The sequence below is a fragment of the Crocodylus porosus genome, unplaced genomic scaffold (assembly GCF_001723895.1).
Source record: "Crocodylus porosus isolate Cpor-Errol unplaced genomic scaffold, CroPor_comp1, whole genome shotgun sequence".
Classification (NCBI taxonomy): Eukaryota; Metazoa; Chordata; order Crocodylia; family Crocodylidae; genus Crocodylus; species Crocodylus porosus.
Genome location: NW_017728916.1, coordinates 24,256,629 through 24,282,677, shown reverse-complemented (window position 1 = coordinate 24,282,677; position 26,049 = coordinate 24,256,629). Strand labels below are relative to the sequence as shown.

Genomic DNA, 26,049 nt, shown 5'->3' with positions numbered 1-26,049 from the left:
GGTGCTCGGGGGAACAATGCCTGCTGATCCCCCCTGACTAGTTTATAACACGCCACTAGATCCCCCCTCAGCCTTCTCTTTTGGAGGCTGAACAGGTTCAGGTCCCGTAGCCTCTCCTCATAGGGCCTGCCCTGCTGTCCCCTGATCATGCGAGTGGCCCTCCTCTGGACTCTTTCCATGTTGTCCACGTCCCTTTTGAAGTGTGGCGCCCAGAACTGGACGCAGTACTCCGGCTGCGGCCTGACCAGTGCCGCATAGAGGGGGAGGATCACCTCTTTGGACCTGCTCCCCAGGTGCATCACCTTGCACTTGTCTGTGTTGAATCCCATCCTATTCTCATCTGCCCACCCTTGTAACCTGTCTAGGTCTGATTGTATCCTGTTTCTTCCTTCCAGTGTGCCCACATCCCCCCAGATCTTAGTGTCATCGGCAAATTTGAACGGGGTGCTTTTTACCCCCTCGTCCAAATCACTGATGAAGATGTTGAACAGTGCGGCCCGAGGACCGAGCCCTGCGGAACCCCACTGCCCACGTCTTGTGTGTGCTACTGTCACAAGTTTAAAGCTGTGAGGTTAGGTGCCTCAGTTTTTCCTGGAATACCCAAGGGGTAAGACTGCTTTATAGCAGCTGCTTTTTCTAAGGGTGGTTGCTCATTTCTGATTTATTTTCTAACATGGTGCACTTTCATAGTTTACAAGGCTTTTACCTGGGCCACACAGAGGGAGAACTGTCACGGTCACTAAGGGCAACCTGGCTCTTGTTCTGCTGAAATTGGTGAGAGACTTCTGGTCATTTTAAATAATGAAAAACTGGGATTACAGTAGGAGGATATTCCTGTATCTAGGTACTTTAATCACTGTAGAGTTGAGTGCCTGAGGTAGAGAGCCTTTCTAAAAAGCACAAATAGAAATCATGATAAATCACAAGACCTGGCAGCACTGCAAGAACTATGCCCAGCAATTGCTCCCATCTTTTGCAAGGGTAGGCTGGCATTCACGCAGTTGTGTAACTGCATGTATTACCAAGAGGGAAAGGTTTACTATAGAAAGTGAGAAGAAGAAATTGATCTTTCTGACCAAAGAAATAAAATTGTATTTCAAAGACCTGTGCTACTGGGCATTGCTTCCAATGAGTACCAATCTCTAGCATCAATTGCATGCTAAAATGACTTTTAAGGAAAGGAGCCTTTGAGTCACCTGCCTTGGAGATGGAATTACCTTCCAACTCTACAGGGGATGATTGGGAGCAGAGCTGAGAACACAGCCCTTTGACTCTCTCTGCCCCACACCTGGCCTAGCCCAATAAATAAGTATACTTTTTTTACCACATTGGTTCTAGGAACTGCAGTCATGGCCTAACCCCATTGAGTCAAGCACCCTAGGAAAGCAGAAAGTTCCTGCGTTAAAGGTTACAGTCAGTGTAGAAAACAAGAGACCGTGGGGAAGCAGGAGAGCAGTGAGGCAATAGAAAAGGAAATGGATACATCTGTCTCTATGAGTGCATCCATACTTTGAACAAAATCTCCTTTGCTAGAAACATGACAGACTTAAGGGTTTGACCCTGCAAGGTTTTGCACCAGTCTCATTGACGTCACAGTTCAGATGGGAATGGCTCATTGAAGTTGGTGGGCATTCTAGGAACTTGGCACTTCTCCAAGCTGGGACTGTTTCTGTAACCTACAGGTCAGTTGGATGTATTTGTTGCCTAATGTAAATAATAGTGCTTGATGGCTCCCCTCAGGAATCGGGCTCCAGTTTTTATACAAGTCACTGTACAAAAGAATTAAGCAAAGAGTCTCTGCCCCATGGAGACCAGAGTTTTTAAATTGTGACAAGGCATTTGAGTGGGTAAATGCACCAGCTCTTTAGGTGCCAGGGGGAGCAGAGGAACAACAGTTCTCTCCCCAGTCCCACTAGGCTTTCCTTCTGTTTCATACTCTGGTGGCTGTTTCATATTCTGATAACTACAGGGGCCAGACATGTAGTGTTACCTAGCTCTTCACTATGTTGTGCTTTATATTTGGCATGCAGTCTTCAGAGAATGGTGCACCATTCTCTGTTGCACAGGCGCTTCCTGTATGGTTTGTTGCTTGTTCTGCTGCCCTTCAGCAGACCTAAGAGCAGGCTGCTGTCCATCATCCAACAGATGCAGCCAAAGAGCTTCCTTCTTATTGCTTATGTTCTGCACCAGACTGCAAGCAGTTTTCTGCAGTGGTTCATTCAAAGGCTAGTTGTCTTCATGTTGCCTGGAAAGTCCATTTCACTAGAGCATATAGCAGAGAACACGTGCATTTGAGCAGCCTGATTTTTCTGCCTAAGGAGATTTCTCTTGTCTTGTAAGAGTGGCATATTTGGATAAATTAGTAGTCACAGGAGTCCAACATCTTAATGACTACCAGATGGCAGAGATTCGTTGGCATTGTGGCAGAGGCAGATTTTAATAGATTGAAAAAAGGATAAGCAAGTAACTTTGTGATTTCCCCTCCCCCCCAGCTCTTAAGGTACTCCATTCATGTTAGATTTTGTTTATATTTGAGTTTGACAGATTAAGCAACTGAACCTAATGGAAGACAGCTAGATCTTTTTTTGCAAATGGGAAATGCCTGAGTCTATGGACAGTCTGTTTAAAGAAATGATAGCCCTGTTCTTTCCTTGGCCAGGGCAATGTATAAAGCAATACATAGTTATGAAGGCCTCTCTTCTATCTTGGTGCTATTTGAATTTGGAACATTGTCAGAGTTCTTTTTAGGAACTATTTATAGGGGAAAATGCATCTTTTAGAAATGAAAGCTTTTATGATACCACTGAAAACTCTCTTCCCCCACTATTCCTACTGCAAGCTCTGCTGTTAAAACCAGGGGAATAATCTTTTCGTGGCAGATAGGAGCTTGTTGGAAAATGATCTTAAGTTTAGCCTGTAATGTGAGCTGCTTCCTCTGCATGGCATTAACCCGTCCTTTTTATTTATTTCTTTTTAGCAATTATTGTTCTTCATTTAGGTAATTTTTATCCTCCTGTTCTTACTCTCCTGCCCATATTTTAATCCAGTCTAGGAATTTCTTACATTGAAATTTTTACCATGCCCCATACTTACTGCTTTGGATCATGCAGATTCCACACAAGCAACACTTTTCACTGAAATCAAGGGAGCATTTTTAAGTTGCAGTGTTATATCCCTTAATAAATACTAAGCTCTCTTGTGATCTCTAAGTGACTTCAGAAATTGTTGGTTTTTCTTAGGTGGTATGGAACAACTGTATTCTGATTGATGCACAATTAACTTTAATGGCTCCAAAGGGACCACTAAGGAATGAGCAAATAGATGCTTTAAAGACCATTTAGATGAGGGTTGATACAGCCAAGCCCTATGACTTCTTTTTTCCTGTCATCTTAACTTTTTCTGTGTCAATGGCAGCTCATTCTTTAAATACATCAGAAACTTGAGCCACTGTGCTTTTCTTGACTCAAACTCCCCAACATGATCTATAAAATGTACTTGTGCTGTTAATGTAAATGGCCTAATAGTCTGATCTGGGATCTAGCAGTTAGCTTGTGGCTGTTGCTTTCGTTTTAAAGGTCTTGCAAGCAAGGGAGCTCAGCTACCTTATTTGGAGTGCATATGCCTGACCACTGACCTCATATCTGCTTGTTTGAGTGTTTTTTACTTGTCTATATATGGAAAGGCTTCTTGGAGAGTAGTTATCTGACCTGAATTAGAAGTAGTGCAACATCTGTATCAACAACTGCTTTTGTCAGGATGCACTAATTGGGTTAAATCCAGGATGTTTAGCTGGTTTGTCTGCAAAGGAGGAACTTGAATCCTGTGGTTTGTTTGGAACTTTATGTATTCTTGCAAACAAGCTTCTTGTTCTGGTGAAGTCAGGAAGAAGAAAGAACATAAACAAAAAGTCTCTGCATCAGGAAGCTAATGTTTCATGTATGACCTAATTAAATCCAACTTTCCTGTAGTCATGGCAGTGAAGATCCCTGTTTTCCCATTGGTGTCATGGGTAAGCACAATAGGGACACTGGATTAGATGTGAATGGGCTATAAAGAGCAGGAGGAGGTGGAATAAAAAGCCCAGCTCTAGAAAGTAGATTACAAAACACAGAAGATACAACAGTGCAAGGAAGTGCAAGTCAATAATCCCCCTTCCCTTCCAACATCATGGGACTACTTCTGTTGCCTGAGGATGTGGGTGTAAAATTTCCTCGACTTAAGGGTGTTTGTGGAACATCTGAGGAATTATGATAAGCAAACATTAGGTGAAATCTTTAGTCTCGGTGAATTCAGTGGAACAACTTTTATGGAAATGAGTAGAGCTAGGACTTCACCCTGTGTAATGTGTATCACCTCTCATTGTAAAGCCTCAGGAAGCACCTTACCTTGAGCATATCTTAAATGCAGCCAACTCTAGGACACTTGGCCAATTAGTACACTGCACAACAGCAGTGGGAAAAGAGTTTGTCCAAGAAAACTTGACCTAACATCCCTGCTCTTAAGAAAGAAGACTGACCCCATGGAAATTTTCATAACACTGAGTGAAGAGGACCTCTTTATAAGGTCTCCCCTGATCAACTCTTTCCCTCCCCTTCCTTTCCCCTGCCCCACATACATTAAGCCAAGCGGTCATTGTTTGTCTGAAGCCTTCCTTCTGAGATTGAAACCTATTAATCTAGCAAGTTCTGGAGTGTGATATTTTTGGGGGGGTTTTTTAATTTTTTGGGTGTTAAGCCAGCAACTTAAAACTGTTCCCTAGCAGATTTTATTGTAGTTAGTTACAGTTACATGAATAATTGTTTAAAAAAAATACAGGCACTGTTTCTGCAAGATGGTTTTCTACCCTTTGTTTTTTGAACAGAAATTGTTAACAAAAATATCAATGGAGAAAGTTTTCAGTCTTAAGTCCCAGTTTAAAAAATACTTTTTGGTATATTAGTCCGTGCTTTAAGAATCTGTTCTTCCATTGCTTAAGAGCCTGAGGGAATATTTTGGCTGTGTCCTTCAATATGTGTATGGACGCTACTTTTTAAAAGAATGAGTCGTGTCAATCATATGGGGAACCAAACTGAGTGATTCGTTTTGATAGATACTCAACCCTTGGCATAACAAGCAGGGGGCTTAGTCAAGCTTGCTAGACCGCAGCTGTTCGCTACAGGCCAAGATCATTACATTGCTTTGCATTCTATGATAGTGCAGCACATCCCTTGATTCTCAAACTTTTGAAGCCTAGCAGGAAGAAGGGTTTTGAATTTTCTGAGCTTGTGGCCCTCTGAGAGCAGCTCATTGATTTACGTTCTAGTAATCTTCTCTGTCAAGTCAAACACATGTTGTGTGTAGGTTACAATACAAATATCCACTTAGCTTTTAGATTCCTCTCTCCTTTGGAATAACAAGCTATTGTGACTCCTGCTGAATTTCAGCCCTGGAGAGATGTGTGCCTCATTGTTTTGGTTTTTGTGGGACTCCATTTGTTTTGAAGGGAATAAGGGGGGGGAAATGCAAATTCCATGCTTTCCTTCTGCAGAAGGATCTGTAATGTGCTGGTGCTTAAAGGTGTAGCAGCATGTTGAAAGCATGCCCTTTCAGCAAAGAAATTGGAATCCTAAAATCAGAGGATAGAAGCTTCTCTCTTATTTCTTTACTGAACCAAAGGAGAGAGTCTCAACTGTCAGTTGCAGTAAAACTTTTATCCATACAAGATTAGCCACCCTGTATAGCAGTCTAGAGTGTGCTAACCTTTGGGAAACCTAGAAGAATGGTATCTCCCCCTGTTCCCCCCCATTAGAAGACAGCCCTCTAATTTAGGGTCTGTAGCATATTAGTGGGGCACTGAGAAGATGTTTTCACAGCTGTTTCACATACCTTAGCTTTTCTATGGAGGACTCAGCTCTCCAGGGATATTGTTCCAGCTTGTTCCTAATGCTCACAAAAAATAATCTGAAAGGACGACTGAGGAATATGCCATGGGGTAATGTTTTTGCTGGAGAAAGTGAACACGAATTTTTAAAAGTTATTCAACAGCACCAAGTTGCCTGCAAATTGGACTTGCTTGCATAGAATGTCAGAGGCAGAAAAACCTGCTTGATCACTGACTGGCTTTCTTTTTCTTTTTACTCTTATTGCAGATTAAAAAGCAGCAGCAAGATGTGTTAGGTTTCTTGGAAGCCAACAAGATTGAATTTGAAGAGAAAGATATTGCAGCCAATGAGGAGAACCGGAAATGGATGAGAGAGAATGTCCCAGAAGATAGCCGACCAGCAAGTGGAAATCCATTGCCACCTCGACTGTTCAATGATAGCCGATATCTGGGGGTAGGAAAGGATTTGAATGATCTCCTTTGCTTCCTTGTTCTGCATTTTTGTCTCAATTTTTGTAGCTTACCAGAACAGTTTCTGCACTGCACTCTGTTTTAGCTGTTCTGTTTGCAACAGAAAAGAAGAATGCTTATAACTAAGCTTTTAAGTTTGTATAGTATTAACGCAGAAGAGCTATTATATATTTCCTCTTACCCTGTGGAGCCTTTTAATAATATTTATTTTTGCACGTTGCTTTTCTTCCATTATAGTGGGGCTACAGCCCATGGGTGTTTTGCTATCTAAAAACCATTAGCCTGACTACTAGAGAACACTGCCTAGTAGCCAACGAGAGTATTTATTTATTTTTCATACAGTTCTTTTTATCTTGATTTTTCTCTAAAAACAATAATTTAAAACTAGATATTTAAAAGAAGTTTAAAAAGCTCTGGAGATGCACTTTGCAAATACAGAATCTTGCAATGTTGTGACATCCCTTCCAAATGGGAAGAATTTCTCATCTACAGAAAATCCCATGTGGCATCTGTCCTGTCTACTTTCAAAGGAAATGCTCAAATAAAATGACTTTTGCCATGTCAGCACATGGGCTTTCTTGAACTTGGAGGTAAAAGCTTTCTTGGGTTTAGCTTTTCTGGGTTCTGTTTACAAAATCCAAGGCAATTGCAGTCTGTCTCTTCCTGTGTATAGATTTAAAAATAAGGTAGTAAATATAATATAGATTTAGTCGTTGACTATTTTGCATGCTTTTTCTGAAGTATGTCATTCCACACTAATGATACACATCACTGCTCAGCAGGCCACATATTCTAAAAGGTGTGAATTTATTTGTAAGTGTGAACTTTTTATTATTGATAACTTAGTGTGTGTGGAAGACTACTAAACTAAAAACATACTGAGACATACTGACTGAAAACATACAGAGCAGGCTCTTTCTTTCCCAGCTTCTTTCATAAACTTCTCAAGTGCACCTGGGCTTTGAACTGCAGTTTGTTTTTTCTTTTACTTCAAACCTGAATCTCTCTTGAGCATGTTATAATTTGTATAGTGAGCAGCTGACATGCTGCCTTGTCCACCAGGAGCAAGAGGGTTTGCTTGCAACTCAGTCACAAGTGGCTACATTTTCAGTATTTTAATGGAGGGGTGTATATTTAAGCCATTGTACCCAGTGTCCCTCAAATACAGCTTATTACCCATGTTTCTGCATGAACTATCTTCTATTATGACTGGGACTGTTTGTCGGTAAGGAAATGTTAATAAATATATTCAGGTTTCTGTGCAAACATCTTTCTCTTAGAGAGTACTTCTTTGGCAAAAGTGAAACTGACATTCATTTATATCTAGTATTGCCTGCCTGCCTTCACACAGTACCACAGAGCATTTCCTTTGGCAGGCACATTACTATACCTATATCCTTTATCAATTCAATGTAGCCAACTTCATGCTGTAGCGCTGCAGTTGTCCAGCAAAGTATAATATTTCATGGTGGTGCAGGGCAGGAAGTGGAAAAAAAACTGCATGCATGCAGCTATGCTGGGAGGGGTACTCATCACAAGTATTTCTAATGTACCAATGATCATAGTTTCATACAGAGTAATATATGATGGGCTTAGAACTACAGTTAGAGCAAGCTACTGCCTGCTTTGGTAGGGCTTGCTTGCTGCGTTTTGTTGTAATTTGTTGGAAAAGCAAAGGCTTTTAAAATCCGTTTTACTGTCCTCTGAAGAATGGCCGGATTTGGAGATGTTTTATCTGTGCTTGTAGGCTTTCCATACTTGAGCTTTGGGGACTGTACAAGGACAGTACCATGCCGAGTATACTTGGCTCTTTAGTTGCTAGAATCTTTGAGCAAAGAACTGAATAAATTTGTTGCATGTGGCATGAAAAAGATGGGGAGAGGCCAGAACATCAGGGGAGAAAATGTGATTAGCAACTACATGGACTGCTGCAGGAAAGGAAAAGCAAAAAAAGGAAAAAGAAAACTTCATCTTTAAGAGAATAGGAGATTGACTTCCAGGCCACAATAAGCCTAATCCCTCCCTTGAACCTTTTAATTGCTGAATTCTGAATTGCTGGTGGCATCCTGTCGTTTTTCTGTTCTCTCAGATTGCTTTATATAAGGCAACAGGCTGTGGGGGTGCTAAATTAGAAAGCAAGTCCAGAGGGCAAAGAGGGGACCTGCTTACTCATGGGGCTTTGGGCTCTGTACTGGAGTTCTACAGTATTTACTAAATAGATGCGTGTGTATACACAGCCACTGGACGCATGTGAGGTTGAGGGAATTCTCTTTTGCTTCAGGATATGTACAGCATCATCCCCTTGTTTTGAGGGACCTGATAGCATTGTAGCCTGTGTTCTTAAAGGAAAATTGTTTCAAATATCTTTACCTACTGGGCTACAGTGAAGCAGCCAGAGAGCACAGTCCTTTCAATGAGGTCTTTCATTTTGTAGTGAGCATATGCAAACCAGCTATGTGTAAGATTATCCTTGGGATAATTCTAGCGAGTTTTTCGGGAGCATTTGTTGATGTAGTCTCCAGCTGCAATGTATATGAATGCAGTAATTCAGGAGCAAAGCAGTATGTCATTTCATGGGGCATTATGCATTCCTCGCAGCCTGTCAATCTGATATTGAATAGGTCAGGTGGTAGACAAGCAGATTTTTTACCAGTCCACATCATTGTTTCTATAGGACAGTAATTCTCAACCAGGGTATGCCAGATCCTTTGAGGAGTGCCCATAGGTGTGAGGAGGTGTGAAGAGATAAGTAGATAATCAGTCTCAGGCTTTCCCCTGCCTGGATGATTCTTTACCCCGCTGCCCTGTCTCTCTGCAGGGAGGTAAGCATTGTAATATATAAACTAAGTTTTGAAATAGTGCCATTCAACTCACAAAAGTTATTGAGGGATGCCTTGAATCCAAAAATGTTGAGAACCACCGATATAGGTTTTAACCCTGCAAGGTGCTGAGTACCTTCAGTGAAGTTAATGGGAGATAATGAAACTACTTGAGTCCTAGGGTAGGTGTTGTTTTGTTTTTGTCTGTAAAGGAAGTTCAGCTGAGAGAGAAATTCCAGAAAGCAGTGTTGTACTGCTTCAGGAAGTCTTATCAAAGACGCACAAAATTAGGTTAGGATCTCCCAATTGAGTTGAATTCAACTTGAGGGAAAAGAAAACCTTAAGTGTACATCCATCCTTCCTTTGGTATCTTTATCAGATTCATCATAAACATGAACTCTTTACCTTCTTATTTTACCTTAGTTAGTACCTCCACATACCAAATGTGTAGTGTAAGTTCTGCTGACCCCGACGCAATTACAGATCTTGAGCATGTGTACCCTGGCATGCAAATGGTACCCTCTTTGCTTTGCTGCAGAGATTCTTGTCCTAGAAATGGTGCTAGAAATTGGAGCACTTGCCCATTCACTAGCAGGTTAGCCAGAACCCTTGTTCAACAAGCCCAGAGTGCGTCATTGGTACTGGATATCAGGAATGTGAGTGTTTTTGAAAAATCTGTACATATGAATTCAACTAAAATCTGAGAGTTAGTATTTGAATTGAACAACAGCTAAACCGCTTTGAACTCCAGGCTCCCTCCCTCCCCTTCCTAAACTCAGTTACTTGTACTTTTGGTCTTGTCAACTTCTGGAGAGCCTCCTGACCACAACATTCCCCTGGAGACCACCACACTGGCTTTGCTCATTTCGCATGCTTTTTTTGGCCGTGTGTGTGTGGGCATGTGAAGCAGCTTGCCCTTAATGGCAGCTCCCTCAGTAACTTCAGCCCACAACGTAGCATGCTCCATGTTATTGGCATTCTCTAGCTACATGTTTTGACCAAGATTTCATGTGTCAGAAGAATGCCTGTTAAGAAGGAGCACAAACCAGGGTTATAGTCAGTGAAAAGGGAGGGAGAGGAAGAAAGACAGCCCAAGCTGGGTCTGTAGTGTGAATTTGGAAATGAGTTAGGGATGTGGATGTGGTAATCCAAACAATGGGTGTCTTGCACAATCATTCTGTGGTTGAGTTGGATAGCATTGAGCAAAGCCACACTTTCATTTTGTATCTTTTTCCCGCACACAGCAGATACACATGCAGATAGCTGCGTGCTAGGATAAAAGGCTGTTTTTTCTCTTAGAAAAACTCAGGAAAAGGAGAGGGAGAGAGAGTACATGTGCACTTGTCCCACCCTTCTTAGCTTCCTTTTCCTTTGCAGTTCTTGCTCTGTGTGTAGCTGTCGTCTAACTTTAATAGAGCATCCAACATGAGGCTGAGGCCTATACTGTTTACCAGTCTTAGGCACAAATTACGATTATCTGGATGTATGCATGCAATGAGTAAATACAGATGCCAGCCTCTTACTGTGAAGAATATTTCTTTGACATATTCATTTGCACTAAATCATTAAATACAATGCTAATATAATAGTAAGGCTATGAATTAGTAATGTAAGAGTGCAGCTTTTTTTTTTTTTTTTTAAGCATCAGTTCTGAATCAGTTCCAGATTGGAGGTAACAACTGGCATCTCATCTGATTTAGAATAAATTAGGGGGTTCAGTCCATTCTAGTTTACTGGTTGCCATGGATACTGAAATTTACCACTTCTGGTACTTTTTTCAAAATCTGTTTTTGTGGGTGGGTGTTGTGTGTCTGTTGTGTTTTTTTGTTATTGTTTTCATTTAAAACATTTGAGTGCAATGGATCTGAGCAGGTCTGCTGATTTTGTTTTAGACTATATGAGCCCCAGTCAGCCCTTGCTTGGGTAATCTGTATTAAATAGACTTCTTACACTTTTTAGTTAGCTCATGATCTTTCTCTTTTTCTGACTGTAGGATTATGAAGCTTTCTTTGAGGCAAGAGAGAATAATGCAGTGTATGCTTTTTTAGGCTTGACTGCACCACCAGGTTCAAAGGTGAGTATGTTGGGTAGGTGAATTGTATTTCAGACCAGCATATACGACTTTTGTGTACCAAGTAATGTCTGTCACTGTGTGTTTTTTCACAGGTATGTATTTCTGTGGATCAGGAATACATTTTCCCTTCAATGACTTCTGCTTTCAGACTTTGATGGTATATACTGTCATATGTCCATTTATCTGGTGGATTTTGCATTCCCCAAAAGGCTTGTTCCAATTTAGTGCATTAATCTATAACTGCAGTAGTTGATACTATCTTGGTATTTTCACTGTAGGATCAATCCTACTGCTATTTACATTATTAGAAAGTCTTCCGCCAATATCAATAGCAGGCTGATCAGGTCCTTTAGTGGTATTGGTTTCCTCGTGGCCTTGGCTGTTGTTTTGTTTAGCACCTAAGGCAGCATCCAGATGTGCGTGGACGTTTGATTCCCTGGGGACAGCTAGTGGCAGTGCACCTTGTGCTGCTGGCAGTTGTCCAGGGGGAAAGCCTGTGTCACACGTGTACTGACAGGTGCTTACTCCAGGTGCAGTAGGGGAGGCTGGGGCCAGATGCCATACCGTGGGTCCTGGGGGCTTCCCGGAGCTGCAATAACAGAGATTCTGCTGCACGGAGCTTGGCCAGCAGTAGAGTGTGGCTCTGGCGTGGCTCTGGCTGGCCAGCCTCCAGCTTCAAGTGGTGTGTGGTGCCACCGTGTGTGCTGCTCTGTTTTTGTTTTTTTTTTTGTTTGTTTTTTCCCCCCCCAAGTTTTTTTGACCCCTGGATATCAAAAACCCCCTCTGTGCTGCTCTGAAAACTGTGTTCTAATGCCTTTCACTGGAAAGCCTGGTGAAAAGACACTAAAATAAATGGAAATGGATTACATTTGAAAATTAAACAATTCTGTTGACAAATATTTTTTTTTAATGCGTCTTGCCAGTGGGTTTTGCAAGAGACTTGTCACGGATAAAGTTAATATCATTAAAAAGATTTTCTTTTTTTTTCCTCTGTATGAAGCTGTGCATTCTTTTTAACAGTTATACACTTGATTGCTGTAAGACGGATGCACCAAAGTGGAATTCTGCCTTTTGATTTTGATAGAACAGGACAGGAATGTTTTATGCATTTCACTTGAGGGTCTTAGGAGCCCTGAGTCACCTCCAGTCTTCTCATTCCTGTGGGTAAACATGCCACCTTAAACTTTGTAAGGAAACCTGAAATGCTCTATTTTGCACATATTACTCAAGGGCCTGAGTTAAAAGTAGTTCATGATCAATTCTTATTAAGAGTTGCAAGTTGGACTAACTCAAGCCTGAGGACCAGATTCTTGCCCTGGGCTAACTGAATTGATATTAATGGAGGTACACCAGTGATAAATAAGGCCTGTTTTTTTCTTTGGTACTTTCCTTCCTAAACCTAACCTAACTCCAGTTTCAAAGCAACAAAACAAATACTTGGATGCAGTTGTGGGGAAAAATGGTTCCCCTTGTCAGTATAGCTGTTTGTTACTGTACTATACTACAAGGAAAAGATCACTTAAAGAGAAACAGACTTTTAGTTTTTAACCCTTACGCTGCCTTTTAAGGTTCAAGGGAGTGTTGATTACAAGTCTAATCTCTCTGACTTGCCAAAAGTTTTGCTGTTAGCCTGACTTGGCAATTGGGCTATCACTAAATGTTAGCAAATCAAACTGACTGTTGGCTTGAAGGCAAAGCTTATTTCAAAACATCTTGGGTTTGAGCACATTGCAGGTAGAGAATTGCTCCTTGCAGCTTGGCTGTATTTTCTGACAGCTATCTGTGTAATTAATTCCTGTGAACAGAATTCAGTAAAATGGAAGGAGATGGATATTGGCCCAAGTTGCACGTTGCCGGCAGTCCTTGGACTTAGGACAGAATTGGTTCCTAAAAACTGCGTCTTAAGTTGAAATGTAACTTGGAACCGATTTTCCCCCACCCCAATAAGAAACAGTGTTATAAATGGGGATTGGTTACTGAACCAAGGCCCGATACCTTATTTTCACCAAAAATAACCCAGAATTTTGTACTCTATCAATTATAGATGAGTAATATAACTACATTAATGTATTTACATTGTAAATAGCAATCATATTGATTTGGAAAGACTTCTTTGAGGTGACTTTGCTGGACTTTTTGAAAGGTTCTTGGCTGGAGTCCTCTCAGGAGTCTTCGCTGCAGGTATTTCTGGAATCTTGTTTACTTTCTTAAAGGCAGCGTCCAAGGCGACACAGCAGACTTGTTCGCTGGCATGGCATGGTGTCAGATCAAGCATTGTAAAGTCTAAACCGAAGTCATAATGTTGAAAGAGGGTGTCAATTTATAAACATTGTAAGTGCGAAACGTCGTAACTCCAAACGTTGTAAGTTGAGGACTGCCTGTATATGCTGAGGAGATGCACACTGACAGCACACTGTAAGGTTTTATGAGGTGTCTGGAAAATGTGTGATGGACTAGAAGTTGGAGCCAAACTCCAGAAATGATAGTGGAAATACAAACAGGTATTTATTGAGCATCAGTGATTTGTTTAGTGCTCTCTACAGGAACCAGAAATAAGTCAAACAAAACCCACTTGATAAATACTGTAATTAACCAGACTTCCAGGGGTTCAAGTCTCTTAAATATACAGAGTGGTGAGTTAAAGCTTACAGCTAGACATAAATAACTGACAGTATGCTCAATGACTGTCCTAATGGGAATGTTCTAAGGAAGGATTTGAAAGGAAAGAATATCATACCTCCTTAGCATCTTGCAGAATTGGATTTAGAAATAAGGAATTGATAATGTCTGTAGGAGAAATGGATCAGTATGTTTACTATGGAGGGAGCTTTGGGATACTTTTCTTTCCTTTTTTCCCAAGACGGCTGCTGTGAAGTAGCTTGCCCTCCCTTATAAAACCCTGTTTTTGGTACTTTTTACCCTCTGAGAAGAGAGGCTAGATTTCATTCCTGTAGCCTGTTTGGCTATGGGGACTTGATTGGAAGGGGCAAGAATCTCACTTTGCTCTGCACTGCAGTACAAGTAACCCTGCCCTATAGAAAACATGGCCCATCACTTTCCTTCTTTGCTTCATTGCCCATCTTTACTAGTGTCACACCTTCCTCTCTGCTTTCTTCATAAAAATATCTTTTTGTGTGAGTGCACTGCTTGAGTAACTCATGTCACTGGATAATTGATGTGTACCTTTTTGCCTGTAACATGTGGCCATTGTAGCAGAATGCACTCCCTCAATTTTTTGTAGACCCGAGTCAGTGGTTGGAGCTATGGTATTCCCACACTCTATGACTTGGAAGCTGCAAGATGAGATGGTCTTTTTGCCATTTGTCTGAGTGACCCACCAAATACAAATTAATGGAGATGTGTGGAGTGCTCCTCCTTCCTCCTCGGGTAGAGGTCATTCACTTTGGCCCATCTCTTTATCTGAAAAATGTTTTTTTGGCTTACTAGAAATCCCATGTTTTCAGACTATCCACTTACTTATTTTGTGAATTTGTAAACTAGTTACAACTGTTCAGAAATGGGATGGTTTAGATAAAGGAGCCTTGAGCAGAGGTTTGGACTAGACCCTCCAAGATCTCTCCCAACTGCTATTGCATATGATAGTCTGGACTTGTCTAATAGAAACAGTTCTTTTGACATCAAAATGGGGCCAGATTTCACAGTCACACAGCACACTAAATGCTGGGCTTTTTTAGAAGAGTGCGTAATAGTTAACCAGCCTCTTCTCACTATCTTTAACATTAATTTTAGAAGATGGGTAAAATTTCTCCAAAAATCTGTTGGTATTTTTTTTTTTCCACAGTGAAATTGCTTTAATTTTTTTCTACAGGTTTTCCTAAGCATCTTGGCTGACCATTGTACCTCAGAAAGCCTTTGTAATCTTTTTAGATTGTTATTAAAACACTGTTTTAATAGTTTTGTGACCTGACATGAATTATACAAACCCCCCCCCCCTGCAAAATGTAGTTGCATACCATTTTTTTATTTTATACTTGCATGGTCAGACCTCACCTGTTTGACCATGGTCTGCAAAGCACCATAGCTAGCAGCTAGTCAAGAGACTATGAATACTTGTAACTTCTATTTCAGTTTAGTAGAAATTGAGGATACCTGGAACTTTACAAGATTGGACCTGTAGTAATTTAGGGCAATTTAAGTTGCTGGAAGATCTTTGTTTGACTTAAAAGCTTAGTGCTGCTAATTTTTTGGCCATGTATTACTAGGATTTTTTATTGCAGTACAGATATCCACACCTAGTATGTAGTTATATAAAATGTACCTATTTAATTTTCTGGGAACATCTTTAGTAGGGGTAGGCAACCCCTGGTATGTGTGCCATGCTCATTTTGCTTGGCACGCGTGCATTAGGGAAGGGCTGGAGCTGCACTGCCACAAGGATCAGGTCCCTCACAGCTTCCTCACCATCTGCCCCGGCATGCCAATTTCTTACAAATCAAGGTTCAGAGTGGATTTTGGGGGGGGTGGGTTTGGTACTCTGCCCAAAAATGTTGTTGACCCCTGATTTAATAGGGCGTATGTACTGGACAGAAGCCCCTGAACTAGGCCCTCTTCAATCCTTCCAACTGTTTTTACCTGCATCCATTATATAAAAAAGTATGGGTTGTAACCTCTGATAAAATACTAACATTTAATTCTTATTTTATTGTTTCAGGAAGCTGAAGCACTGGCAAAGCAGCAAGCATGAACATCAACTGCCTTAAATGTTCTGTAAAGGGAATTTTCACGGCTTTTTATAAAATAGTAAAATTGTTTCTGCTTCAAGAAAAATGGATATAATTTCTAATATTTTGATTGATGCTTGCGGCATCCACGATATTGACATAAATTTTGAATACAAGAAAAATGTGAAAATTTGGGTAAAGAGCATGGAATACGCTATTACAAAGTTGGAGGTATAACAAAATGAAGCAATTGGTTTAAAGTGGTTTAAAAATCAGGTCTTGGCAATGGTGTCCATTTTGTGCAAATTTAAGGGGAAAACCTGATTTTAATATGAAAATAGGGATACAATTATACCCAGTGATCCAACTATTTAAAAACAGGGAAAAGGAACACCAAACATAATCTTATCTGATAACTCTAGTGCCTGAATTGCCTCAAAAATGTTACTGAACAATATATGAATACAGTAATTTTTCAATGTCTTTTTAAACTGTGGTTGAAAATTTAAATTGTAGATGTGTAGTATAGTAACCTTCCTAAGCTCTTAGATGTATTTTCTTTTTGTAGGATGGATATTTTAAATTGTATTGTGGCACACTGTACAGATCTAAAAAATGTTGCCATGTACTTCATTTAAGTGACCAATGTGGGCCCTTTCCACAAAATAAAGATTGGAGCAATGAATAGCATTTTGACTAGCAAGTTCACCAATAAGTTGCCTAATCCATGACTTGATTACATGTTTCTGTGCAAGATTTAGTGCACCTCAGTGAAATATCCTCTAATTCCTAGGAAGTGTTGCAAAGAAGCCAAAAGGGCCAGAAATGGCACTTTCTTATATGTTGTAAGAGTTGAAGCCTTTAATGTAATACTCCTCAAAAGTACCATTTCACAAAGCTTATAGCTCTAGACATTTGGGTGCACATTCAAATGATCACCAGGTGTAATACAGTAATTCACACAAGAACAAAAAAGTAAGTGTTTGGGTAGTAAGGACTGTTGTAATTGAAGAAGGCTTTATCTTTCAAAATGTAAAAGTGGATTTTGTATTGCCATGACATTGCCACTCTGTTGTTGGAATTTGAATCCTATTAAAGAACAGCATCATGTATTGATGAACTCACTGTGTGCAACATTTAACCTGTTCCATGCCTCTGGCATACCTCAGATAATCAGCCAAGAGACATTCACATACCCAGTATTTTTGTGGTCATACTCTGCAGAATCACAAAACCCTATTTAAGAACGTAAACTTCACATCCACCTGTCTGCACTTATACTTTCCAAATGCATCAATAGTAGTTGAAAGTGGTACCACAGACCTTACATTGGTTGGAAAAGTATTCTAAGGCTATGCTAGATAAATTACCTAGCATAGCCCAAGTAGAGACATTCAGGCTAGGTACACAAATTACAAACTGGTATAAGTGATTGGAAAAGGGTCTAAATCTGTACCAGGACAGAAGCTTAGTGCATGTAGACTGGTTTAAAAATGGTGGAACCTGGTTTAACTTCTGTCCTAGATCCCCTCCTGACTCAGGTTGAATTCCCGTGGCATCCCAGGATGCCTTGTGGCCTGCTAAACCTCACCCCCCTCCCTTGCAGGATGAGCTGGCAGGCAGCCTCTGCTTGCACTCATCTGCTCTGGCTGAGCTGGGCCAGCCCTGCCCCCAGGCTGTCACGGAGCTGAGGCAGCAAAGTCACTACCCCCCCAGTCCTATGTCCTGCCTGCACTTGTCAGCTGGGGGGGAAGGGGGGCAGGAGAGTGAAGGCTGTGGAGTTGGGGGGATAAGGAAGGGGAGCAGGGGAAGGATTCAGTTCCCTCGCACCACTCAGAGGCATCAACTTTTGTGGGGAAGGGGCTATGCATCCTAGCCAGCTGGTCAGACCAGCCAGGCAAGGACAGCAATGGGAGAAAGCCCTGTCCATGCAGTTTCCTGCAGCTGTTCTGGCTGGGTGTTGGTGGGGGCGGAGTGGGGCCATGCTGCAGGAACCTCTGCTTTCTCTCTCTTTCCCCCTGCTGCCTGGATTCTGTGCTGGCTCTCTCTTCCCTGAGGCTGACAGCAAGGTGTTGGGGGCATGTGCTGGGCAGCCAATCAGAGATGGCCCCTGTTCAGCTATGGTTGGCTGCCCTTGGCAATGTCCAGCAGGCTGGGAGGTATGTGGGAGCACCCCCTACCTTCTGGCCTTGGCCAATGCAGGCAAATACCTGCTTTCCCCATTTGAAGGGTAGATGCGAGTTTTGTTCACTCCCAATCCAACCTACACATTTTAGAGAAACCCACGTAGATTGAATTGATTCTGCTTGTGGGCTTTTTTAATGTCTATACTTAGTCTCAGAAGGATTACAGTTCTCCCAGTAGAAACTAAATGTCAGTGTGAGGACATTTGGGCTTTTTCTCTTGGAGCAAAAATGGCTGATCTGGGAGAAAAATAACCTGGGAACAACCAGGTCTAAATTGCTTTCAGGACAGTTTGTCGCCGGAGTCTGGATGTCTGTACTTTCCCTAACAGCATCTCTCCCTCTCCCTCTCCCTCTCCCTCTCCCTCTCCCTCACGCGCGCTTAATAAAAATACAGAAACAGGTGGCATAGATCAACAAAACCTTGTAGAATTATATGCAGATGATAATTTGAACCATCTCACTGTCATCCAGTTACTTAAAATGATGCAGTAAAATGCAGCGTTTCTGGAGAGTGTATACTTTTAAGATCCAAAATTCATAACAAGATAAGAGCAAAGATTTAACTTTCAAATTATAGTCTAAAACAGAGTAACTGTTTTCTTGTTGCCAACACATTTGCTTAGTACTCTGTTACCCCGCTACAAATAGTGATTTCATCAATACTTAAAACACTGAAAGAGAAATGCTGTTCATTTCACTTTTGAGAGAATAGTTCTCCCACAGAACTCCATGGCAGTATTTTCATGAATTTCACTGTGGCAAGATCAAGCCTGAAATGGAGTTAGTGACCTAGCAAGTAAAAATAGCGTTTAGTTCATGTTCTGTTTCTTCTAATTTGGGAGCCTAGGAATACACATTTTGTAGCTCATGCTTACAAATGCTTTTGTCCTAGCTTTTGTGTTGCAACAACATATACAAAAATAGTTGCCTAATGATGAGGATTAATATCGATCATATTGTGCTTTCTTTTTAGCGGGAGATATGACAAATGATCTGGCATATATATATTGTACACACACATATGTATTTTAAATCTAGTGTTTGCCTTTTAATAATCAAGCATGACTTATAGTCTTTCTAAACTAAGACAGTCTTTTGTTATTGGCAGTCTCTTCTCTGTGCCTAAGCCCAGTAGACTGGTTTTGAGGAACCGAATATTGCAGGGAGTTTTGTGAAGAAAGCAGAATTCGACACAAGTCACTATACTGCTGCCTTGCCCTTATCCTGTGCAAGGAAAGTATGGTGTGACTTCTCTGAATTGCGTGCATTTATCTTAAAGAAGTTGTAATTGACTGACTGCCAAATTGCATCACTGAGCTGATGGAACACGTTTGAAACAAGGTCATCCCTATTTCTGATCTTCAAGGAAGTGGCTAAGTTTAAGAACGTTACAGCAGTTCCCCCTTTCTGTCCCCCAGCTCTGCCATATGGTAACACTCAAACTGTACTGGCATTCCTAAGGAAACAGTGCTAAGACAGGGACTGAATTATATCATGTGTCAGGGGGACAAGGCATGAACGCAAACTGAAAAACCTTCTAAGCGGGTCTGTTCTTGTTGTGAGGAATACTTAAAACTTGAATTAATGTATTCAAATTTCTTGCATGCATCAGGAAGTAAATATATACTGTGTTCTCTGTTCAGACATTTTGTGGTTCATATAATGATTTTAGATTAAACCTGGGTACTGCAGTGTAAGAAGACTTCATTTTTTTTCTTTTCCCCTCTTTTTGTCCTATGTAAAGGCAAGGCAATGAGACCTCAAACTGCTGCTTACTAACCACTGGTATATCATTCCAAAAAATTGTTTCAGAATGCTTTTCCATGATGTTAGTTTGACTCTTTGGTTGGCTATTTTCAGTAGTTGGGGGTAGAGGGGAAAAATCTATTCCTTCTGTCTTGCAAAACAGATGTGGAGTCTTTCGACCAAAAAAGGCTGTGTGGTTTTTGTTGGTGGTGTTTTTTTTTTTTTGTTTTTTTTAATTGTAATATCTGTAACATCCACAAAACATGGCACAAGCATTTTTGTCTGTTCAAACTGCTTTGCAAAATCCCTTTTCTGTTGAAATTAAAATATATTTGTCTCGGGATATAACTATGAGGAAAATGGGGATTGACTCTGCTTCCTCACCCATATCCCTACTTCCTACTCAAACCCAAATGTCTAGCTGGTGTTGATTTAAAAAAAAAAAAAAAAAAAAAAATCAGCTTCAGCACCTCTTATTATAAAGTCTGCTTAGGACAACCTCACCTACTTTGCCAGTATGGGTAATGCATTTGATTGACCCTGTCCACAGCAGAGCAGTGTCTTTAATACTGGCTGCAAGTGGGGGATATGTTTTGCCACGCATTCAGTTAAAATAAAGTTCATTTTTGTAAGGTAGGGATTGCTACAGTGATGCTAAGTTGTTGGAACAGAAATTACTAACATTAATCTGCTGGAAGTTTTATATTTTATATAAGATGTTTTAAAATAAAATGTCCACGGTAGGACCTGGAAACAATACATTAAGGGCCTGGTCTTGCCATCTTTATTTGTTATCCCTTATTGGGCCTTTTTTAAAGCTAATAAGGGATAACAAGGTTTAATGGCCATAAACTCCAGGAAGGCCGATTTAGGTGGTGCAAGCACCTACTCTGGACTCCTTCAAAAAACAGCTGGATTTACTTCTTGCTGGGGTCACTTGATCCCAGCTGACTTCCCGCTTATGGCAGGAGGACTAGACCCAATGATCTCATGAGGTCTCTTCCAGCCCCAAATGTCTATGAAATCTGAAAATCTATGAAGAATAACCCTTGCTTATAAAGCACTGCTACAAAAGTGAGGTTGCAGGATTGGGTCCTAATTAACTATATTTGTGTCTCATGATCTGGTATAACAGATGATAGTCCTTAGAAGATCTACAAGCTTTCCAAACTGAGTTATTACACCAGCTAGCAACCTTTCTACTTGAAGAATAAAGAGCACGGAGGTGAATTCCCAGTCCTAAGTTGGACTGTATTGGGACTCACCAGAATTTCAGATTACATTTAAGTGCTCTGAAATAAAGCTATGTTTTGTTAACCTTATTAATGAATGGTTCATGAATGAGAAGAGGGAATATTTACTTGCCTGGTTATAGGATGATTTTTTCCTTATGTCTAAATGGGATAAAGCACAACTGGGAACAGTTATCATGTCTTTTAAATTTTTGTTCAATTAGCATTTTTTTATCTTCCACTCTTGCTTTTGCTATGATTTGGTGTTTTTTCTAAAGTGGTCCATAAGGTCCGTTATGGGGAAAGTAACTTTTAATGGAGTTTGTCCTGACAAGAAAACATGTTTGCCTTTTCCTAATATGTTTCACATGTGTAATACAGAATCATTTTAATGTTTTATTGACTGTTTTAAAAAGTAGTCTTAAAGGCAAAGAATATTGTTATTCAGTAATGCAAAGCTCTTAAATAAACAAATTCCAAAAATCTGTAATAATTGCATGCTTGCATTTAATGTTTACTTGCTGTTGCAGGTTACAGTGGTGCACACTGTAATAATAAACTTTTTCTACTGATACACAAGGAATGTTACTTATTTTTCTTTTCATATTTTTAAACTTTTACTTTTTGTTACTTGAAGCATCTTAGTCTCATTAAATATTCATGCATTCTTGAGTAATGTACTTGGAAATGGACCATAATATTGAAGTATAACATACAGTAAACATTAGGTGTGTTGCAAATTCACTACATGTTTAGTATAGAGTTCTTGCTAGAAATTAAGGGTTAGAGAAGCTTGGGGTCATGTTTGCAGCTCCCAATTTGGGCAACCAGAAGTAAAATCAACCATATGCTAAGGACTTTTGTGTATGGCCAAGACTTGAGTTAAGAAGGCGTGTTCTCAATTAACTTAGGAAAGAAAACTAGTTTATAGTTTTATTATGAGTTAGCAATATGTATTAAAGTCTATGGGGCAATGCAGTTTAACTTTTCTTGATAACTTCTGAAAACTGTAGCCTTACCTTATCTTCAATATAATTTAACCTGAGGAATACAAATTGCTTTCCAATAAACTGGGGAGAAGCTGGGGGCAGGGTGTTATGGGCAGGGAAGGGGGTTGTATTTTATTGTGTAAAAGTCTTAACATCGAGATAAGACACTTGCTGGAAAAGCTGTCTGCAAAGATTCAGTACCAAGACTATTGAACTTCAGGGTCCACCAGTTCTGTGTTGTAGGTGTAAAGGCAGACATGAGAAGAAACCTGTCCCTTGTGCTCGTGTATTCTACTCAAATAATAAACTTTAAAATACTTGCCCTCAGAGAGAAGATTCTGTAAGGCTAGCGTGAGGGTAATATTACTATCTCCAAGCTTCTTCCGGGTGCCTGCAGTGGTCACCAGTGTTGGTCCTGTGCTGGGGGAAAGGATCATTGCACTTTTTCAAGGAGTGACAGTATCTGCAATGAATGTAGTACTGTCCCATATAGGGACCCCTATCACTTTATAATGTTACTTCTCAAAAAGTCATTGAAAAAATGTATTTGATTTTTTTTTTCTTCTATCCCTTACGGCTTTTCTTAATAATGTGCTTAATTTCACTATGGGCTATTTTTCTCACTTAGCTGAGGCGTTATGTGATTTGCCATCCCTAACTTAAAGAGGGAATACATACGTGTGGCAACAATTTAAGGAAACCCTATGCTGATGTTTAAAATTCATATTTTTAGGAGCTGAGTTCATTCACGTAAAAGTGACTTGTAAATGGAGGATCTGGTCCTCCCCCAAAAAGCCTGCCTCGAACATTTATTAAAATATGGAGCTCTATGTACCCCATTGAGAACAGTAAGTTTCCAAGAAAAGTAGCTCCTAGGACAGTAATGCACCTGTTACGATAATTCTGTTGGGGGCAGGGGAGGATTTCTGTATAAAGCCTATGGATGGCTAGGAAAGTTCTATCTCAAGAAAAATCCACTTCTTAAAAATTAATGGGTACTTAAAATACTAATTACTTGCTTTTAAGTAAGCGTCTTGGGAAATAAAGCTGTTTAGACAGTACGCTGATCATTCTTGGTGGCCTAGTGTTGTTAAGATTAAAAGATTAACAAAGATCTAAAGATGACAAGTAGGAATTATTTTATTTGAGAGGTTTTTTGAAAAATATGGAAAACATTGTAAACTGACTTTCGGAATGAAAGATGTACAATGTGCTAAAGGCCTCTAGCTTTCTTGTGTCTACTCTATCATAAAGGACTTGCACCAGCTATACTGTAATACTAAAAATTAAATTAAAAAAAATCATTGGATTTACCCTGAATAATTAATGAAACCAGAAAGGAATAAATATATTAGTAAATTTGGCATCTGAAGCAACTCGGTTCCAGAACCAGCTGTCAGATAGCAATTTCCTCTCTAACAGTCTTGTCTATTGATGTCATCTTTAAGAACTTAGAAACTTCTTCATTTTCAGTTGCTTCATATAACATCTCAAAGTCCTAAAAAAATATATATATATAAATACATTATTAGCAATCTCAAATCCCAATTATGGCTTCACTATCTATGAAACCTGAGATTTGGTGGACCCTGAATTTCACCTGCACTGTGTGAGTGTATGAAAAACTGTGTTTTGTTTGGTTTAGTATCTCAAGACCATCAGTTACTAAGCACTTCAGACCAAACAAGTCAGTTGTACAGTGCCAGTGAACAGGCTGGGAGTTTTGCACATCTAAATGACAGCAGAATAGTCCCCATTGCTAAATAGTTTCATGAGTGGAAAGGTAAACAGACTGGAACCAGAGCTGCAACCATCCACTGTAAGAACTAAAGTACAGAGCAGGGGTGTCATAAGTTTCCATACCCCAAAGCACACTTCATGACCTCTAATGGAGTGAGCTTCAGCTCACAGAAGTTTGCGATGCATAGAATCATGCCTGCAGTGGCAGCTCTTGGTGAAACAGTTAGCCCCAGTAGGCAGAGGAGGCATGCACAATATAAACTAACTACAGGAGACGATCCAGAGATAAAATATATGCCTCATCTATGTTTTAGCTTGTTCATGTCCAAGATGGATGTATATGATGTATAATTGCACATTTGTGTGTAATAACATGTCATGGTCAAGGACAGAAATGTAAATACAAGATTAGCCATCTCAAATCCCAATTTTGTTTTTATTAGCTATGAAACCTGAGATTGGGTAGACCCAGAATTTATTTTGCCCTATATGTTCCCACCCAAAACACTTGCAGCTACAGCCATCTGCTGAACCATTTTTGGCCTTGTGCAAAGTACATTCATTCTCTGACATCCCAATTATGAAAATAAAATGGTATCCCTAAAAAAGGCTACAATCTGTATGCCTGATCATACCTTGTCATATAGCTTACTGGTAACAAACGGATGACTGGAATTTTCATAAGAAGCCTTAGGTGGTTTCCAAAAAAGGGTGACAATCTTGCCTTCAGAGTTGGGATGTCAGAGGATGCTCAAGTCAAAAAGGGTTTAATGGAGGGCTGAGCATGGAAGTGTGTTTGAGCAAGAGAAATAAAACTCCACCTGATCTCGGGTTTCCTAGCTAATGAAAGCAAAAGTGGGATTAGAGATGGTCAACAGTGTACTTGAGTTTCTTCTGGGACCTTGAGAGGTTGTACCATGTATGTGTTTAGATTCAGCTATTATATCTGCAACATTTCATCCTGGATGTGAACAAGCAGAGGCGTTTCTCTCCTGTGTTCAGCCCATGGGGTGCGCCCAGGAGCAGAGCCCAGGCGGCCCCGGCGTCTTACTCCGCAGTAGTCCTCGCCGTTGCAGATCTGCGGCGGGACGGCGTCGGGGTCTCCCGCCTTGTCACGCATCTCCTGGAGCAGGCGCTCGCTGACCGACACGTCGATGAGCTCGTACTTCAGCCTGTTCCCGTCCAGGATGCGCAGCACCTCGGCCTGGCGCTGCTTCACCTGCGGGGGGGCCCGTGAGCCGGGTCCGCGGGACCCACTGCGCGTGCGCGCCCCCGCCACCTCTCGCCCCCACTCCCGGCCCTACGCAGCCTTTAGCGGAACCAGCGCGGGGGGCGGGGCGGGGCCGGGTCCGTGGCACAGCGCGTGACAGGCTGGCGACGGGGGCGCCCCGCTCACCTCCCGGGAGCCGCTGACGCTGGTGTAATAGACCCGGATGGTGCCCATGGCGCGCGCGCAGCTCCCCTGGCGGTTGCTACGGCGACCAACTGTAACCTGGCGGGGGAAGCGGATTGGACGGGGAGGGCTGTCAATCAGTGCCAGCCCCGCCCCCCCGCCTGGAAACCCAGCCCGGCCTCCCTGCGCCTTGACTAGGGGCTGCTATTTGTGGAGCCGCAGGCGAGGTCAGGGCTGGGCGGGCTGCTGCCCCCCCGCTCCTGGGCCTCCTCATACAGCCCGGGCCGTGCTAGGGCAGGACCAGGACCAGGACCAGGACCAGCGCTGCCTGACTGAGCCCCGCAGCCCGCTCCTGAAAGCTGCCAGGGGTGGAGGGTCCACGGCTGCCAGGCAGCCTGCCCACCCTCAGAGCCCCAAAGTGTCCCCTGATCTCCAGCCTGCCTTGCCCCTGTTGTAGCTTCAGCCCCTTACTCCTAGTTCTGCCCCCTACAGCCACAGAGAAGAGCCCACCTCCATCTTCCCTTCAAGCACTGGTGATGTGTAGGGGGTGCATGCGGGTGCACTGTGCACCCGCACTTGCTGCGCATGATGGTGCATCACCTGCAAAAAGGCACCCTCCCCCACCATCAACACGGCCAGTGACATCTGAAGGGGGACCATAATTGCTGGTGGCGTCTGCAGGTGGTCATTGGCAGGTGGTCCTTGACTGCCGGTCAGCGCTCCACCACTGACAGCACTGCAGCTGCCTGCAGGAGCTCACCTGTTGGCGCTGCCATGCTCCTACCACCAACAGCATCGCTGCCGCTGCCTGCAGGAGCTCACTGGGGCCCCCTAGCCTCTGGGGACACATGGTGTTC

The 26,049-nt window shown here is 41.6% G+C and overlaps 2 protein-coding genes across 2 annotated transcripts in view; one reads left to right on the top strand and one right to left on the bottom strand.

Moving 5' to 3' along the window:
• Positions 1 to 19,366, top strand: part of SH3BGRL (SH3 domain binding glutamate rich protein like) — a 48,491-nt gene extending 29,125 nt beyond the window's left edge. Inside the window, exons 2-4 of the mRNA XM_019536491.1 lie at positions 6,129 to 6,314; positions 11,144 to 11,224; positions 15,897 to 19,366. Coding sequence (XP_019392036.1) covers positions 6,129 to 6,314; positions 11,144 to 11,224; positions 15,897 to 15,929 — 300 coding nt within the window. The 3' untranslated portion in view covers positions 15,930 to 19,366. The remainder of the gene's footprint in view (positions 1 to 6,128; positions 6,315 to 11,143; positions 11,225 to 15,896) is intronic.
• A 1,930-nt stretch (positions 19,367 to 21,296) lies between these two features.
• On the bottom strand, positions 21,297 to 25,289 carry LOC109311063 (SH3 domain-binding glutamic acid-rich-like protein 3). Its single transcript, XM_019536492.1, has 3 exons — positions 25,196 to 25,289; positions 24,851 to 25,018; positions 21,297 to 23,557 (listed from the first exon to the last, which is right to left on the bottom strand). Exons 1-3 carry the CDS (start codon positions 25,241 to 25,243, stop codon positions 23,456 to 23,458), a joined length of 318 nt encoding a protein of 105 aa, XP_019392037.1. The 5' UTR covers positions 25,244 to 25,289; the 3' UTR covers positions 21,297 to 23,455.
• Between the last annotated feature and the right edge of the window lie 760 nt (positions 25,290 to 26,049).